A 19,551-nucleotide genomic window follows, 5' to 3' on the forward strand; every position below is an offset into this window, starting at 1 on the left:
CCTATTTTATTGCATACAACTAAACTTGTATTGGAGTATTTTCTTATCGAGCGATAATATTATATCGGTTGTCCGAGATTTTTTTTGCCGAGTGTAATGCAAATATAATATTTTCATTTTTTAATAATAATTTGAATTTATTAAATAAAAATGCATTTTTGGATATTATAAGGGCATTTTTTTTTAGAGTTTTTAGGTCATAAATGAATTTTTTTGATATTTTAGAACATTTAAATTCGAGCCCTACTCATAATACCTACTTAGTTCAGTGCCTTTAAAATTAACTTTAAATCAAGATGAAATTTGAAATTTTCTATTAAATTAAACAGGGTATAAACTATAAACTGATGATTAAATATTTTATTATCATTTTTATTAACACTAGTGAGCTAGGTTAATAAATTCTTTATATTGAATTACTTCCCAACTACCTTCACCTATTAAATTAATCCAGTGTAATTTATACTAAAATCAATAAAACTTTTAATTACGATAAAGCATATAAGGACCAGTAGCTTAGAAAATATAGAATTAGGTTTTTTCAAAATAGAATGTCAACTTTACAAAAGTCAATAAATTGTCAACACCCTCGATTCGAGCACAGTGAGCAAAACAATGCGATCTCTTGAAGTGTTTTGTGTGTGCTCAATATAGACTTCGCAGGAGCATTTGCTACTACTAGCCAAATAGTCAACTTATCTAAGGGAGCCAATTCCAGAGAACGAAAGGCTCTCAGTGACCCTGTAATTCTTACCGACAGGTGAATCATAAACAAGCCTTCAATACATTTAAAAAAAAAAAAGTACTATCATAATCTACTCAATAATCTATAAACCAACCATTTAAGCAATACAAATGATAAGTGTAGTTTATTAATTAATGTAATAATCTAGTGATAGTCAAATAACTCAAGTTAGACAACTATCTAATAATGATATTGACATTTATCTTAAATAATTTTATTTTGTAACATCACAGTATAAAATAAGTAAATTATTTTTCTACCCAAAATATTTTTTACAACAAATAACATTTAATTTTTGATTCAATTGGTGTATTGATTGTACTATATTATTTTTGTAGACAAATTAATTACTTATAATTTAGTTTTTTGGAACTGGAATGATACTCTTGGTTTAAAACTGAATAGTAAATTAATTTGTAATTAATTATTTATTTGGGATTTTTTTTTTATTTGATTTTTCAAATGAATTTTACTATATACATTACCGACCTCCTTTAATGTTTTCATAAACAATATGTTATGGTTCTAATTTCCTTTAATTTTAAGTTTATTTGTTGTAAAATATTATATAGTTAATCAAATTTCTAAAAAATAACTAATTATAATGCATTATTTAACATAAACAAAGTGGGATGGTTCTATGTATACAAAAAGGACTAATTATAGTTAATAATTATATATTAACAACATTTCTTAAACATTTAATTTAAGATGTCTGAGAAATAATTAAAAACTTATACATGTATACAATATCATGTAATATAGTTTCTTTTCTCTTGATAACAGTTCAAACCACCTTGGAATCTTTAATTTAAATGGTTTAATATTAATTATAGTTACAATTTGAAAATAAAGTTAATAATTCAAATACTATCAAATTGATTTGTAGCAGTACTTCATATAAAAATAAATAACGTATTTTTTAAGATCAAAAATTTTTAATATACTTTTTCACATCTCCAGCTACATACATGAATACATTTAATTTATTTTTAATGTACATGCACTTAAAGTTGTAATAAAAGTACCGAATATTATACTACGGAATTACATTGTATGAATTTTAAACAGGGAAAAACATTTTAACAAGCATTAAACCAATGAATGATTAAATATAACTATGAATTTTGATTAAATCAAATAAGTATTGATTTTCTCAATTATCAATAAATCTTAATAATATTCATGTGAAAAGTAAAATTAATATTAAAATAGTCAAATAGCCTAATGTCTTTGGATTTAAAAAAATCACAAAAATATTGTACATAAAATTGAATCGCATATAGATTGTAATCTATAATCTTTAACAGTTTTAATGTCAAAAATGTGTCATAGTTATTAAAAATCATTATATTGTTTTTATAACATTCAAATAACTATAATTATTTTACTCGTATAATACATTATCTTAGAAATCAATCAATTAATTAACAAGAAAGTATAAAATAATGTATTTTAATTCCTAAAATATGGTAATAATTATATGTACACAGAAAAAGAAAAAAATCAACAGTTAATAATAAAATCTTATGATAAAAAGAAGAAAAAATGTAAGAAATGTATAATAGTTATTTTAAATGTCCAAAAGTTTGCAAATCTGAGCTGTAGCGTAGAAGTCAGAGTCGAAACATCTTTGACATTTAGAGCCAATACTCCACGTAGGCCGCGTCGAAGGTAACACCATTGTCTTTTTATCCACTTTAGATGTTATGTACCTCTTTTTCAAAGTATCCATCATGAATTTCAAGTCTACCATGGCGGATGGAATTTGTTTGATGTACTGCAACACATAACCAACTATTTTAAACTAAAATTAAAGACGTATTTTCCTAGTTGGATAATTTCGCAGATAAAATTTTTGTACATTTCAATATAAACTAAATATAATTTAAAGGATGGAATACTTTTGAAAGTATAAGCTAATTTGTTAGGACAAGATTCACTAGATTTAGGCATTTCAATTTGATAATACATCAATTTACTCTAACATTAAATAAAACAAAGTTAAATCGAAAAATCGGGCATGCAAGTGTTATGTCCTCTTAAATAATATAAAACTAGAAATACTAACAAGTTTTTTTTCTGGGTCTTGAAGGGCTATCCAAAGCCAAGTAGCAATGGAACAGTACAATTTTTTTGAACTGATTTTGCCACAACACGTCTTCATCATTTTGATTAGGTCTTTCACCATATCAGCATTCACTGTTCTCTACAACAATATAATTTTAGGAGGATGTTGAGTCTTGTAATACAAATAAATACTACATAAAATCAGAGAGTACTTCTAATTATAACAACCTTAAAACCTTATTTAAAATGATTTATAATAATAAAAATATGGATAGCTGTTTAAGTACTCACCACCCAAATATGCCAAGAGGTTTCATGATATTTGAGTAAATTCGTCAGTACGCGGATTGCTGGCTCCCTTGCGTCAATACTTGGTTGTGACTGATTGGAATAATGCAAAAAGTGAAACATGCTGTCCACAATCATACCTTCTGATGTCTTCAAACATAGCTCTTTGGATAAGGTTGTACATGTATCTAAAAACAAAACATTGAACTTAAAAAACCATAGATATGATAAATAGTAAAAGGGCAAATAAATATTGAATTACTCTTAATATAAGTTTTAATATAGAAGATTTTGCACATAAGTAATTTAATAAACATCAATACAACTTAAAATATTTAATTAAATTATTTTTTAACATCAAAGACGTAGAAAGAAATAAACTTATTTTTTCTCTTAATTTCAATAACTTCAGTGTTTCAAAAATGAAAAAATATGACATCTTAATCTTCATAATACGTATTAATATGCACTTACTTATGCAGAATATATATGATGTCTGAGAAAATGAAAAAAATTAAAGGTTTCGAGTTATATAATATTTTATTTCTTTTTAAGTTTTATATTATAGTTAATAACAATTTCAGTTTTATCTATAATTTTGCTCGTCTACAGTATATAACTATATAATAGCTAAGATATACTACCTAGGTTCCAGAAAACTGTAGCAAGTTCCCGATAGGAATATTCATTTCTTCTTTGCTTATTTAATACATCAACCACGTCATTGTGTCGTTTGCCTAATGTGAGGCCACCTTTTTGAGGAATTCTTATGGTTTCTCGTCTACACTGATATCTCTTTCTGACAGTATAACCTCTCCATAACGCCTGTTAAATAATTTAATTCATATATAATTACACATTCATCTATTCTTGGTTGTACGATTGTATGAATATTTAATATTGGCAGTTTACCTGTATCAAAGTTGCAGCTCGCACAAGTTTTTGATTATGTAATTCTTCCTTGATCTTTGGTAATTTCTTTCTCACCAAAAATCCTCTGACAATAGCTTGTATTCTAGATGCTGCTACATTCTTTTTCTGTAAATGTTTACGATTTAACATTACATTTCTGGTCCAAATTTGTAACTGAATGGCAGCTCGCATTTCCATTTTCAACTCAAATAAGAACGCATGGCCAGCTAACAACCTTTTGCACTGTGTATGTTTAAATCTCATAGAATACAACTTTCGCACAAGTTTAAAAAGAACAGAATATTTTTCTTCGAGATAAAATGCGATATGTAAGACAAGCAGAAGAGAATGTAATACTAAATTACTAACCCACTTACTACTAACCAATAGTTATTATGCGAGCTGCCAAGTTAATTTGTATCAAGCTGCACACAGAAAGGAAAATTGTTACACAAATAATACATTAAAAACTTACCTCTAAAGTGTCTAACTCAAGTCTACGCTCAGCTTCCATACTATCTTTTAACTGTGGCCAACGTCTACGAGCCAAATATCCTCTAACATGAGTCTGCAATACAATTGCGGACTTTTTCAAAAGTTCATATCGCTGTTTTTGTATCAACATGGCTTTGTGTGCTCTGTAATGTCTTTGTATTATGATCACACTATCTTTTAGTAATAAATATTCTCGCTCTACTGTTTTCATTGCAACAATAGCTCGATATCTTGCCTGGAGATTCATCACAGACTGTCTTAGTTTGATATAACTTAAACGATCAGGAGTGGGTGGCAAGCAAAGACGCAGGAACTTTTTTATTGTATTACTAGCAGCAATCAATTGTTTCTTATTAACTTCTAATTCATATTTAGTCTTTGGCCATTTTTTGAGAACCAAATGTCCTCTAAAGAAAGCTTGTAGTCGAATAATCTTTGCTCTGGTTTTTTCATAAATGAGTTTCTGTTGTTTCATAGCCACGTTAGCCCTGAACCTTCTTTGAATCACAATAACATTGTTACGTAATAACTGATATTCTTTCATTTGTCTATTGGCTCTGAATGTACTTTGGATAAGAGTTGTGGCTCTCCTGAGTTTAAGAAAAGTTAAACGGTTGTTATTAATTGGAAGATTTTTCCTCAGAACCCTCTTGATTATATTACTACAATTGATCAAACGTTGACGTTTTACTATCAACTCATTTCGTAGAGATGGCCATTGCTTTCTTACTATATAACCTCTAGCCACACTCTGCAGTTTAAGGGTTACAGTTTTAAGTTGTAGATATTTTTGACTTTGACGCTTCATTTCTTTTAACGCACGGAATTGGGTTTGTACAATAATGACATATTTTTTTAAATCGAGAAACCTTATACGGTCTTCTGTTAACGGCAGATTTTTCCTCAGAACTCTTTTTATTATATTACTACAGTTGTTCAAACGTTGACGTTTCACTATCAACTCATTTCGTAGAGATGGCCATTTCTTTCTTACTATATATCCTCTAGCCACACTCTGCAGTTTAAGGGTTACAGTTTTAAGTTGTAGATATTTTTGTCTTTGTCGCTTCATTTCTTTCAACGCACGGAATCGGTTTTGTATAATAATGACAGATCTTTTTAAATCAAGAAATTGAATGCGGTCTTCGGTTAATCGAAGATTACTTCTGAGCGCTCTCTTAATCATATTGCTACAGATTGTTAAACGTGTTCTATTTGCTTTTAACTCTGTGTGTAATGCAGACCATTTTTTCCGTACAATGTAACCTCTAGTTACAGCCTGCAATTTGAGTGCACACATTTTAAGTTTTAAATAGTGATTTCTTTGTTTTACCATGGCTTGTTTTGCTCTAAATCTTTGTTGGATGACTATTGCACTTTTCTTCAACAAAATAAATGATTTCATCTGCACTTTCATCAAATTATTTGCCCTAAATCTTCTTTGAACAGTCAATGTTACATGCAATAAGTTTTTATAATACAATTCGTCTTCAGTGGGCGGTAAGTTCTTTCTTAGAGAGCGCTTGATAATATTGATGGCATTAATTCTATTCATTTTTTCTATTATTAAAGAATGTTTAATTTGTGACCAGTTTTTTCTTATTATAAAACCACGATACGCTTTTTGAATTAGTAAAGCTGATTGTTTAGCTTTTATATATTGTTGTCGATCTCTTTCCATTGCAATTTTGGATCTAAATTTTCTTTGAACAAACACTGTAGTTCTTCTTAAAATTATAAATTGTTTTCGGTCTTCAGTTAAAAGTTTAAGTTTATTTTGTAGGTATTGTTTGATTTTGGTTGACGCTAGATGCAACTTTTCACGGTTTACAATCAATTCAGCTTGTTTATGAGGCCAATGTTTTCTGGTCAAATAACCACGGACACAAGCTTGTATTTTGGTAGCAGCTAAGTGACGTTTAAACGTTTGCTTAGTTCTAATCCTTTTTATGATCACAAATTTGAGGTTATTGTTTCGCCACCAATGCTGAATTGTTTTTGCTGCTTTATTGTATCTAGGAGTTAAATACTTATAAATTAATTGCCAGAATAGTGATAACATTTTTTCTCTATGACCATTCACAATATCACGAGTACTTATATTTCCTTCGATGCTAATATGTTCAGATATTCTTGTTAATGCCAAATTTACATTATGAATTTTCTGTAGTTTCGATATAGCGGGAAGTCTTAGTTTCTGTGACAGTGGTTCTCCTTTGAACAAGATTTCTACGACTCTAGTGATTCTGGTGCCATCCCTGAGGTCATTTAATGATTTAACAGCATAATCAACTTCATCCAAATGGGTTTGTTTATGGGTCAAATTATAGTCAATACTACGTAGCCGACGATTTATATCTCCATTAGCTGTTACCATGTCAGCACAAAATCCCATCAAGAAGTCATGGCTACTCTGTAAATAAAAAAAATATTTGCTTCGTGATAAAGTAAATTATATCAAACATGATTAATTCACTCACTTTATAAGGAGAATCTATTTTGAAAAGACATGGATTATGTCTGATAAGTTGCTGTTCTTTAGCGCGGTCCAAAAAATATACAAGCATAAATATTTTTTTCAAAATAAATTTTTTCATGGCGATCTGCAATATAACATATATTAATTCAACAAAAATTAATTAATTTCTAATATTTTACTTTACATTGTATGTGGGAAGGTTCACTTGAAGAACAGAAGCTTTAGTAAACTTTTGTTTAATGAAATCATTATTAAACAAATGTTTACGTATAAACCATCCAAGTCCATCTAAGTCATTAGATCCAGAATTGATATGAATTATTTGACCATACACTGCTTCCAAACCAATTCGTAACCACAGTGGATTAAAGCATTTTAACAAATCCGTAATTTTTTTCTTTAAATCTAACAAAATACATTTTAACTATTAACTATACAAACAATTTTAACATTAAACAAAATCTCACTTAAATCCAAATGTATTTGGCGATCATCTCGTACTGCTATGAAATCTTTTTCTATTGATATAGTCAATTTTGATAAAACAGTGGCAACATTTGTGGATGTAATAAGATTTGATGTTGCTTTCCGTAAAGCACTCCATTGTTGTGGACACTGTTTATATATTTGTGATACAAACAGATCTTTTTGTGTAGCAAATTGCATAGGCTTATTTTTATGGCTTGTTTTGGATGCCTCTTCCCAAGCCACTGTTGCTTGCTTCAAGTCATCTAATTGTTCTTCATCTGCCAATTTATCAGTAGGCATAAGCAGTGCATTTAACCACCGAATCATATCAGATTCTTGACGATCTAACCATTCAGCTTCATAATATTGAGACCTAAAATACAAATAAAAACTATATTTATATCAATAATCAATACAATTTACTTTTAAGTATAAACAAACAATTAAATTATGTTTTTTTAACTAATAATATTAGATATAGTAAATTAGATTAAATTTCACCATACATTTTTAAAAACGGATCTTCAGCATTATTATGATATACAAGTTCTGGATTTGCTAAGCACTTGAGGTATTGATCACACTTATCCAATTTAGGAGTTCTCAAATGTTTAGTTCGTGGGCTAAGAATGCCTTGGAAAATAATTGTTAATAGATAAATTTCTATGATAATGTTTCAACCATTTAATATAAAAATAATAACTCACTGTATTGTTTCAATCTATTCTTAGAAATCATTGATGATTTTGGGCTACATTTGTAATAAGGAGAATTTTTTAAAACAAAGGATGGTCTTTTAGGCTTAGTACTGCTTGAAATAATCCCTAAAACATGAAAAATAATAAATAAATATAATTGATTCTAACTTACAGGTATTGAGTAATTTTGTAAAATTACTTGTATGATGCATAGGTGTTCGAGTAGACCATTCATGATTTTGTGATATGTCGAAAGATTGTTCACCTTTTGTAGGCAATGCAGATTGTTTGGGGCTGATATTTTTGATAAAAGTTTTATTATCTATATTTAATTTATTCTTTGGTATATCTTCAAATTTTTCACAAAGGTTTACAGATACTCTAGTTGGTTTTCTATTGTCAGGAGTGTAGACCTTAGCTGCGGTTGAAGCATCTATAGGCTTAAATGGTGATGTGTTGAATGAAGTAAAACCCATGTTTTCATCAGCTTTATCAAAACTAATACATTTTTTTGTGGTACTGAATGGAGAAATTAAGTTTTCAGTACTTTTCAATGGGGTCAAAAAAAAGTCATTAAATGGAGAATTAGTGTTGGTTAATTTAATGAGCGATTCATCCAGTGAATCATCTGTCATGATGTCACAATTTGTATTTTGGGTATGAATGTGATTGCTATTGAATGTGGTATATTGACGATTTTTATCCGAACGTTTAAAACTAGTGAAGGTTGTGTTATGGTCAATCATGTTATTTTCCAAATTTGGAATATTTTCTTTTTCACCCACTAAATATGTTTGCCGCCTCATAGGTGATTCCAAATTTCCCGCATTAATAGGTTCAGATATTTTTGTGGCATTATCAACTAAAATAATTCTTTCTGATGCACAATTAACAAATTTGGGTTTATTCAAAATTATTTTATTCTGACCACCATTAAATTTGTTTTTAGCCAAAATTGAATTTTTAGACTTGGCTAATGTTACTGAAGAACCCTGAAAAATATTTATCATAAATGAAACTTGTAAAATAAATAACCAATAATGAGATAAATCCAAAAAGTACAGAAAAGTCACTTAAGCAGCTTACTCTTAATTTCTTGTGTAAAGGGTCAATACAATTTCCAAAAATAACAAAATCATATTTTCTGTTGTTATCTACTTGTTCTATTTTAATCAATTTACGCATGTTTCCGTATACAGATGGTTGCCAAGTAATTGATAGCTTACGTTGTGAATTTGGTTGTAAGGTGAATTCATAAACATCAAAATATATACCATCATTTGAAGAAGGTAACACAAACTGTAAAAATGTAATTTAAATAATAAAACCAATAAGAGTTTCATTTAATTAAGTAAATTATAAAAATAGGAAAATTAAGTTTTATTACCTGTCTAGGTTTGTCAAGCAAATTAACAACCGTCAAAAATCTAATGGCTGTTTCTTTAATTTTTACATTTGAAAATTCTACTTGAGTCTGCTTTTGAAACGGCGATAATACCAAATAATACTCAAGCACTGTATTTGCTTCATCTTCGAGCTTTGATTTAAATTTCACGGGAGGTGAAAATTCAGTCTAGAAACAATTAAACAATCAAGACAATTTTATCCAATTAATTTCCAGATATGACAAAAAATGACAAATTAAGTACAAAACTATGAAGTTATGTAATTGTGTGTACAAATAATTAGTTTATTGTTAATTTTTAAACAAAAATGACAAAAATGATTATACCAGCCTCTTAAATTTAATTTTTGTGATTTAGTGACTAGGATTAGATAATAGAGTTTATTTATGGTTAAAAAAACTGTATGTTAAAGCACAATATTTACTTTCATTGATAATTTTTTTCATGTTAAATTTTTTTTTAGAAAAGAATAGTAACTTTCATATTTCAAAATTTTTGTACCTAAAAACCTGAACCCTAGAGTTGTGTAAGTCTTTTTGGAGAGGAACATCCGATTGGAATCTGAATATCACTTTAATCTCATTACTCGAATAAATGTTCAATAAACTTACTTTATTTTCTGTGGTTACTTGAATAAAAAATTTTTAATATAAAGGTTTCAATGATAAAAGTTTTTTGTATACAAAAAACATTTGCTTAGTATTAGATAATATGAAAATTTGTATTGATATTTTATGTCATAACTTCAATACCCACTCTAAGATTAACACTAATGTTATGGTAATTAAGATGTATATTGTAAGTTAATTATTCGGACAACAAAGCTCTAAATATAAATTCATTAAATTTTGTATTAAGCATGTGTTGTCTCCATCTTACAAGTTTTAAACATAGCAAATTTATGTATTTCATGTATCTAAAGTTAGTTTTTTGTAAGTTAAAAATTTTCAACAAAACTGATTTCGCATAACAGTTTATAATATTTCTTAATTTTTTTTGTTTGTTTTTCCAAATGTTTTTGAAAAAGATACTTTGCATAATATACTCCACAAATATTTAATGAAAACATTTACTGCATACTATGTAGGTAGTATACCGAAAATATAAATTATTTGCATAGGTAACATGTATCCATGTCAATATCAACCAAGAAAAGAATCCTTTATTTTTATAACTGTGTAATAAGAAAATTACTTAATTAGTTCGGTAATCGATATAAATTGAAGTTTTTATTCATACATTTTTTTTTTATTCAGTTTAATTTATGAGTACCTGCTGAGATTAGAAAGTACATTAAATTAATATCAAAATTCTAAGAGAATTAATTGTCTGATGGCAGTGTTTTTTCAACGTTTTCAAAGGTTGCATAAAAATGTAAATCATCTAGGAACCTACCATACCTGCTGTAATAAACAGAAAAAACTATTCAATGTAAGATAATAAAATATTTAAGTTCAGTTATAAATGCCTAGTACCTAGGTTTTTAAATAATATAAAAATATTCTTTCAATTAGGTGTCTACCTGTTATGAATATTTTTAATTGTTTCAAAAATGTACAACAACTAAGGACAATATTCAATCATGGAGAGCATGAGTACTGTTTGTTTTCTTTCTCTTTATCTTATACCCAACAGACAAAACATACTTACACAAAATAATTTTACATAAAAAATGTTTTAGAGTGGTATTTAGGTAAGATAATCTTACAAAAATTGTAAGGAATAATTTTTCAAGCCTAACTCTTGACTAAAGAACTAGTTTAAATATATTTTCAAAACCATTTGAAATCCATTTTAAGTTTAAAAAATATTTATATTATTTTTTAAGTTAAATAATTATAAATACAAAATCGATACTTTACACATACCCTCAAAAATATTTTCCTCCATTTTTTCCAATACCTAGATGCTTTTACTCAACTTTGTTTCATCTATGTCGAGTGGGTCTGAGAAAAAGCAAATTTCATGAATAAAAAAGAAGTCAATCCTATTGCTGGGCGGGAAAATATGGATAAACAATAGAAGTTTATATTTAAAGACAAGTTACTAGTACAATTACCTAGTCTCAGTGCTTGATTTGGACAAAAATTAGGAGGGGACTCAGCGGATGTTTGATAAACGAGCGTTCCACACAAAATTAACTGTCTCATTACCAAGGGGAGCTTTGCACTCCACAACCCCCTTCAGCCACCCATAATTCTAAAAAATCATTAAATTTATTATGCAAAAATTATTTTAAAATAAAAAAACACTTGTTCATTAATTATTTTTTTTAAGACATTAAATGTTAAATTATTAATTAATTGTTCTACAAAATATACAGTATTAATACTAATAATACTTTGGTAATTGGAGATAAGACAAATCATTATACATCATTCAATAACATAATTTATACTACGATTTATAAAGATTTAATTCATAAAATTATGTATCTACAGCATAATCATAGATATACCTATGCTTATATTTTTGTGGGTATCATACAGTTTCGTAGCAATTTAATTATCAATTTTTTTTTATCATAGTCAATTCTAATGCACAAATATTATGGCTATATATATATAAATAGGTATATTTTGCATCAGAAAAACTGATGATTTACAAATTCAGTATAGTAAATGCTGCATTCCCAGAGTTCCGTTTCAAATAAATAGAAGGGGTACGCTAAAAAAAAATTATAAAAAAACTACGTCCCCTACGCTCCACTCCCAAATCAAGCACTGCCTCGTCTTGAAGTAAATGATTCGACTTCTTCAACAATGGTAAAATCTTTGAACTATAGTGATATGCCCACTATTTGAGGTACTACCTACATCAGTATTTTATAAATAGTTAGGAAAATTCTAATTATACAAAAGGAAATTATAGTTCATTAAACAAATAATAAATTAAAATAATGATTCGCAGTAGGTACAGCTCTTTCCACTATATAAATATAAGCCCTACAGTAATTATACCATCATCTTATCTTTGAAAATATTGTGCTTTCACATTTCTAAACAGGCATTAACTTAAATAGAACTCATTTTATACAAATCTGTTAGTTAAAACGTGTAGTTAATTATAACAGAATTGTAGTGGTATTAATTCTGGACCAGTAAGCAGTCCTTATACAATTTACTGAGCACAGATTACAATACTTACAACAAATTGAGACATCTTGAAGGTCAGAGAATGCGAATGGAATCAAATTTCAGCAAGACTATTGATGGCGAGTTGTCTTACAACTGGGTGACCGATCGTTCCAAAAACATCGTTACAAAACCTGCATTAATAATTTAAAATTATTAATATAAAACGATAAACATCAACACGAAACGTCGCGACTGTATGCCGTCGTTAGTTCAAATACTGAACCGACCATTAATTACACGATAAGAGTGAAACACGGAAATAAATAAAATTTGTAAGAGGCCCGAGCTGCCGCAAAAAAAACCGTTAAAATAACGCAGTCGTAAATCGTAATATCTGTTGTTGTCGTGGGGAGCATTTGAGAGTGTGCGACCGGATCATTGTCCAATGACCGTACAGGCAGTCTGTTCTCCTAACCGACAAACAGCACTGATAGGATGCCACAGTGTCGCCAACAAGTTTGGCCGTGTTGGGGTCAGTTGTTGTCCCGATCGTGTTATCACATGGATGTAATTCGTGATAACATGACAATTGATACCTCGACGATAGTGCGCGTCCTTATCACATTAAATACTTTTGATGGACTTGAATCCATGCTATTATAATCTTACATAAAATTTAAATAATATGTAATTAAATTTTTTGCGCACTTTAAGACTTAATTCCACAACGATTCTGGCTATTCAATATTCCGAAATTGTGAGAGCTGGTGAGAACACAGAACAATACCGGTAAGCACTATGCGTTATTTGTTAATAACTTAATATTATATTAATTCTACCTAATTTTGTTACATTACACTAATTTTCCTCACAGGTTGAGAAATATTGCTGCAAGTTCGTGGTTATAAGGTAGTACTATAAGTATATCGGTTGTCGAGTGAATTTATTAAGAACCTGTCTGCTCGAAAAATTGTTTATAAACAATCAATTACAATCAGACTTATAAATTATGTTCAAAAACGAATTCCGCATCAAATCAAGCACTGCTCTAAAAGGCGCCGATCAGTAAATGCTCCCTTAATGCTCCCTTTTTTTAAGAAATATTAGATTTTTAGTATTATGGTTAATATTTATATTATGATTTTAGAAAGAAGCTCAAATCGACTATTTGCAAATGTTTTAACTTGACCAATGAGATACTGGATGAATTTTTGAATCATAAACAATTATCGCTGTTGAAGGTTATAACCTGTACGAATGACATAGTCAAGATTTATTGTGCTCAAGAAGTTGCGTTAGTTTTTGATTTTAAAGGCAAATTTTATCCAACGTTGTTTATGGTTTGGTCATTTCCTCACATAGTACCCAGATTAATATTACATGAGAATTTTAAATCAAAACTCAACTCAGCAGAACTAACTGTAAAAGATTTAACTTTTGTGAATAATGATCAACTACTAATTCCGTTGCCAGTTGATCAGTGCGTGAGTATATGTACCAACACATGTGAAAAAATTATTGCTATTGGATACTTGATACTTGATGGAAACACTATAAAAAACCATGAAAAAAACAAAGACATCTGTTTAAAAGTGTTACATTATCATAAAGATGAACTTTTTAAATCTAACATATTAAACATTATTCCTGATGTAATTTTAACGATGGAACGTTCTTTTAAAAATGCTCCTGAGTTAAATAATGATTTACCAAATCAGTTAGAAGATACTCGAACTGTTATTGAAAAAATGGATGAATTACTAATGGTATGTTCATTAAAAGCCTTAAAGCATTGTATTAAAAAAGAAATGCTGCCAATTTTAGCCAGTACATTTTATAAGAAATATGTAATGTCATTTTGTCCAGAAGGAATAGAACTTGACATTAAAAAAACTAGTTTTAAAAAGTTAACAACGTTTTTACAGTTATTAGATGTAGAAGGTATAATCAAATTTAATGTTGGTAGTAATGGTATTGCTGAAATAATTCAGGTCATTCATAATAATAGCAAATTTCAAGATATAAATGTAGAAGAAAATTCTGAGTTGAAAGAAAACGATGATCAATATACACCTCCAGTAAAAGAGATTTATATAGTGACACCAGGATTACAACCTATATTTTCAGAATTTCTTTGTCGGTTTGTTAATATTCTTTAAACATTTTAAACTATCAATTGATTATATAACCATTAAACTTAAATATTTCTAAATTCAACTTTTTAGAAAAGGAGATGAATTACCATTATCATCTGTTCGGAGATATGTTACGGAATATATTAAGAAATATGAATTACAAGATAAAACAGACCCTTCGTATGTATTTCTTTCATTTATACTACCTATTTTGATAATACTTTAAATAATAGTTTTCCCAATTTTTAAAGTGTTCTTCAATCTTTATTGATTATTTTAAAATGTTGTTATGATATTGACATACTATTATGAATATTTAAAAGATGTAACTAGATATAATTTAAATTAAAATGATTAAATAGTTAGGTATGTTTTATAAAGATAAATTTTATTTTTGAATACAGAATTGAAAATGTATGAACAAGTAATGTTTTTAATAGTACTAATATCAATGTATTAGTATACATCTCATCGAAATTTTTTTTCAATTATAATTGTTGTCGCTTAATTTAGATAACTGCCTATCACTGACAAAATTCTTAAGACCAAATCAAAAAGTCTAGTATTATCTTTGATAATACAGACAGAATATCAGCCATGGAACCTTTAAAAATAAATTTGATGGACGTTTAATTAATAAGGAGTGTATTATGTTCTCATTTACATGTAAATATTGTTTTATCATAACTGGTAACCAAAACCATTTTCAGTCATTTGAATAGATTAACTTGCCTAACTTGTTTACATTGGGATGGCTGGTACTATTATTCCTTTATATTAAACAATATATGATAATATATCTTATGCTGATAAAATATGAGTATTTAATATTTCAAATTCTATGTTTTTTATTTCAATATACTTCTTTTATTTGCGTGGCTGTTGCTTAATACGAAAAAAACCTCCGCTCCATATGTCAAGATTAAGCAACCTATTGTAATTTATTTTATTTTAGGATAGTAAACACAAATGATGTCTTAAAAAAAATATTGTCTCAAAGAAAAGACAAGTCTTCAATAACCTTCAAAGATTTAATTGAAGAAGTAACAAAAATAATGCACCGGACTGAAATATCAGTTCTAAATACTGAAACGAAAAAAAACTTAAAGAAAAAAATTAATAATATTGAAATGACTGTCAATAATCGAAGTGGAAATAAGAAGGTTTGCTTATAAACATGAAAAAATAAATTGTGATAAAATAAAAAAAAATTAATTTTATTTCTTACATTATTTCAGGTGACTCTAGTTAATAATTTAGAGCTATATGGTGTCGATGTTTTAAAATTTAGTAAAGAATGTCAACATGGTGTAGCTGCCAGTACAACTATTAATGACATACCAAATGCACAAAATAGACAAGTTCAAATTCAAGGCTCCCAAATTCTTTTTGTGTTTAAATTATTAACAGGCAAGTTTATAATATTATAAGTGTTTAAAATAAGTAATTTACACATAAAAAAATAATTTGAGCATTGGATCCTCCTGACCCTATGTCCAGAATAAAATGTTGTATTCCTGCAAAATAACTGTTAACCTAGTGTTAATTTGTGAATAATTCATAACCAAAAATTCTCAATTTATAAATTAGATTAGTGGTTGAGAATTGTGGCGCTTGAAATATATTTAAGTTTCTACGATTATTGTTATTATCAATATTTATACCTTTATAGGCACTGGATAGTATTTATTATGCTACAAGACAATGAAAAGACAAGTATACAATTCTTGACAAATTAATAAAAATAACTTATTAAACGCCCCGAAAGCAAATTTTACAGTACAGTTGATTACTGTAGGTAATAAAATAATAGACAATACTTAAATACTAGTACAAAATACAGCAATAAACAATACATTTACTATAATATAATTCATTTTAGACGATTCATATCTTGGTGAAATAAATCAAAGTCTTTAATATTATAAGTCATTAAAATTTATTCTGTTCAATTACATTCTGTTAATATGTCCAAAATGGCTGTAACTCCGACTGCGGCAAAAAAGGAATATTGTATATAGTACCTACAATAATTTAGAATAATTAATTTTATTATTAATAAGATTATAGATAGAACAAATAACAAGAAAATTTCTTCTCAATAATTAAGGGTTAATAATAACAGATATGAGACCTAGTAATTGGTACAAAATTATTATAATATTTTGCTGATTTATGATAATTTCAAATAATTTTATTTGAAGCCATTAGTAAATAATAGCGCACTGTAATAGAAGTTTGTGGTAAGCAAAAAAATAGATTTAATACCTGAAATAGGCTAATAAATATAAGATGGTTCATATAATATCAACAAAAGTATATAATAATATTTTCTTTGCAATTAAAATTTTAAAAATATAAACTATATTTTTGAGGTCTTAATAGAAATATGCAGAATGTTGAGCAACTACAAAAATTACTCGTCAATAATACCATATGTGATCAATTTTGATTTCATAGAAAGTGTTACATGTTGTTAGGGTATATAATGTATATAGCTTGTGTAAGTTACACGCTTTGCAAATGTAGAACATCATGTGGAGTTGATCTGATAACTGTTTTATAATATTTTGTTTAATAAATGAATAAAGTATCATTTTTAATTAAGTATATATTTTTTTTTCAGAACAATATAAAATTCCTGTCAAATTTATCAGAGGACATGAAACTTATATCAAGAAACAAAAAAAATAATTATTTTCTTTTAAATTCAATTAAAAAAAACTGTATAAACAATTGTTTTCTTATTAATTTATTTTCTACCTTTAGAACTATGAAATGAGTTATTAATTACTGAATTCAATTTGTATTCTTATACCTAGAATGATTTTATACTTATTATGATCTCGTTTTGTTACTATGAAGTCATAATGTATTTAATAATTATATAAGTTATTACTCAATAACATAAAAATATTGATTTTTTTATTATACTAATTATTTCTATGGTTATTTCTCCTAACACTAAACTTTATACTAATAAAAAAAAATTAGAATTACTCTTCATTTTTTAAATTTCAGTTTATTTTTCTAAGTATAACTATTATTAATAATTCATCTATTTTGTAAAGATCACTATACAAACTACTGTGCCACATTTAGAAAATCGAATAAAACATTCAATATGTAGATAACCTACTAACATAATATCAAAATAAGTTTCTCGTGAACTATAGTATTTAGTTTATTCTAGGTCTTTTGTGATAGAATTATTTTATTATAATTTTTGTTATACTGAGAGAGTTGATGGATATTTTTGTAATGTTTACTTATGTCTTACATATCTTTTAATTTGGGTAAAAAGGAAAATATTAACTTCGAAAATGTTAGATATCAATATGAATATATAATTGTCTAATTTCCACATGATACGTTGACATAAATAATCTGTGTGTATTAAATGTTTATTGTAGATTTTTTGCTTTAGTAGTTACAAGATATATGATATTTTTGAAATTTATAAGTTATAACTCACTGCAAGTTTAAGTTTTACCTATAAATGCAATTAAAGTTACAAAAGCCTAAAAATGTATGTTCATTTTTTTTCAGAAATTCATAGCACTAGATACTAAATATTTGTTTGTTGAGTTCATTAGAAAGAAAGTACTAAAGATATTTAAGGTACTTATGTCAGGCTATGTAATATCATTCATGATTACAAAATATTATGTACACAAAATATTAATATATATAAATATCAATATCAAACTAGAATGCATTGGCATACACCAATAATATCTACCTACCTATAATAATTATTTACAAATTGTTTAAATTAAAAAAAAATAAAATAACAACTTATTACACTAGTTGTTATTATTGTATTATATGAAAGTATGTTAGAACTGTTTTTGAATTTCGTTTTGTATGTCTGTTTGTTTTTTCTTTGTGCATTCTTACGATACAACCTCCATGAAAGTTTTGTGGCGGGCTTTAGCCATCCCAATGCAAGGTTTCTAAATTATCACGAAAAAAATTGTATACACCATACAATATATTGTGTATGATAAGATTTCACGATAAGCTTTATAAAGTAAAATAAATCATAACAATTAACAATAGGTACTGTTTAATTTAAATGGTGCACTTATATAATTCTTTAAATTTTTATGACTTGCGTATCTATATATATAAGCTAATGTATGTATCTCTTTGACTTTTATGCATTCTTACACTATTCATCCCATCGCCGTGAAACATGGGAATTTGTTGATTACCTACACTTTCTCAAAGGTTATTGCCTTATTGGCATATCACATCCTGACCGTATTGCAATCTGAACTGAGTTACGTTAAAACCAAGATACGCCAATTTGTATTAGATAATTCATCATTTTTTCCCTGGCGAAATCATCCATGTCAAAAACCACCGGATGGCACATTATTGTATCCAAAATCCAAATCCAATCCACCTTAGATTGAATTAAGTAAAAACGTCAAATTTGGTATAACTTTAACACTTGAGAGTCAGAAATTAATAATTATATACTTATAACTTACGTATATACCTCACGGGGTCCTATTCTCGCCCACCTGATAATAATATTATCATAGTATATTATGCTGATCGCATAATCACAAGCGAATCTCACACAATACGAGTAGGTATCTACAGTTCTTAATTTTTTAATTACCGTCCATTTTGACCTCCTAGAATTGACCAATTCCAACTACATTTACTTTCCCACCAAAAAAATGCTTAAGATGAAAATTGAAGCATTATTTACGTATAATACGTATAGTTACGTCTTATCGTGAATAAAATTCCGTAGAAGCGTT

At 27.6% G+C, this 19,551-nt stretch overlaps 2 protein-coding genes across 3 annotated transcripts; one reads left to right on the forward strand and one right to left on the reverse strand.

Moving 5' to 3' along the window:
- Positions 1-1,677: 1,677 nt before the first annotated feature.
- LOC111026316 (protein abnormal spindle-like) lies at positions 1,678-13,065 on the reverse strand. 2 transcript variants are annotated; one of them, XM_022304375.1, is made up of 15 exons: positions 12,709-13,065; positions 9,543-9,728; positions 9,242-9,454; positions 8,355-9,147; positions 8,165-8,281; positions 7,964-8,090; positions 7,457-7,830; positions 7,174-7,394; positions 6,991-7,113; positions 4,491-6,923; positions 4,016-4,258; positions 3,748-3,928; positions 3,107-3,291; positions 2,817-2,954; positions 1,678-2,525 (listed from the first exon to the last, which is right to left on the reverse strand). In XM_022304375.1, the coding sequence occupies exons 1-15, from the start codon at positions 12,721-12,723 to the stop codon at positions 2,319-2,321; spliced, it is 5,556 nt and encodes a 1,851-aa protein (XP_022160067.1). In that variant the 5' UTR covers positions 12,724-13,065; the 3' UTR covers positions 1,678-2,318. The 2 variants fall into 2 exon arrangements, with proteins under 2 accessions (XP_022160067.1, XP_022160068.1); XM_022304376.1 differs by having other exon boundaries at positions 4,016-4,141; positions 12,709-13,064.
- Positions 13,066-13,242: 177 nt separating this feature from the next.
- On the forward strand, positions 13,243-17,487 carry LOC111026318 (eukaryotic translation initiation factor 2D). The gene is made up of 7 exons (XM_022304378.1): positions 13,243-13,427; positions 13,513-13,703; positions 13,786-14,778; positions 14,864-14,953; positions 15,729-15,936; positions 16,012-16,183; positions 17,400-17,487. The coding sequence occupies exons 2-7, from the start codon at positions 13,648-13,650 to the stop codon at positions 17,465-17,467; spliced, it is 1,587 nt and encodes a 528-aa protein (XP_022160070.1). The 5' UTR covers positions 13,243-13,427; positions 13,513-13,647; the 3' UTR covers positions 17,468-17,487.
- The last annotated feature ends 2,064 nt before the right edge of the window (positions 17,488-19,551 follow it).

This window comes from Myzus persicae, unplaced genomic scaffold (assembly GCF_001856785.1).
Source record: "Myzus persicae strain clone G006 unplaced genomic scaffold, MPER_G0061.0, whole genome shotgun sequence".
Taxonomy (NCBI): Eukaryota; Metazoa; Arthropoda; class Insecta; order Hemiptera; family Aphididae; genus Myzus; species Myzus persicae.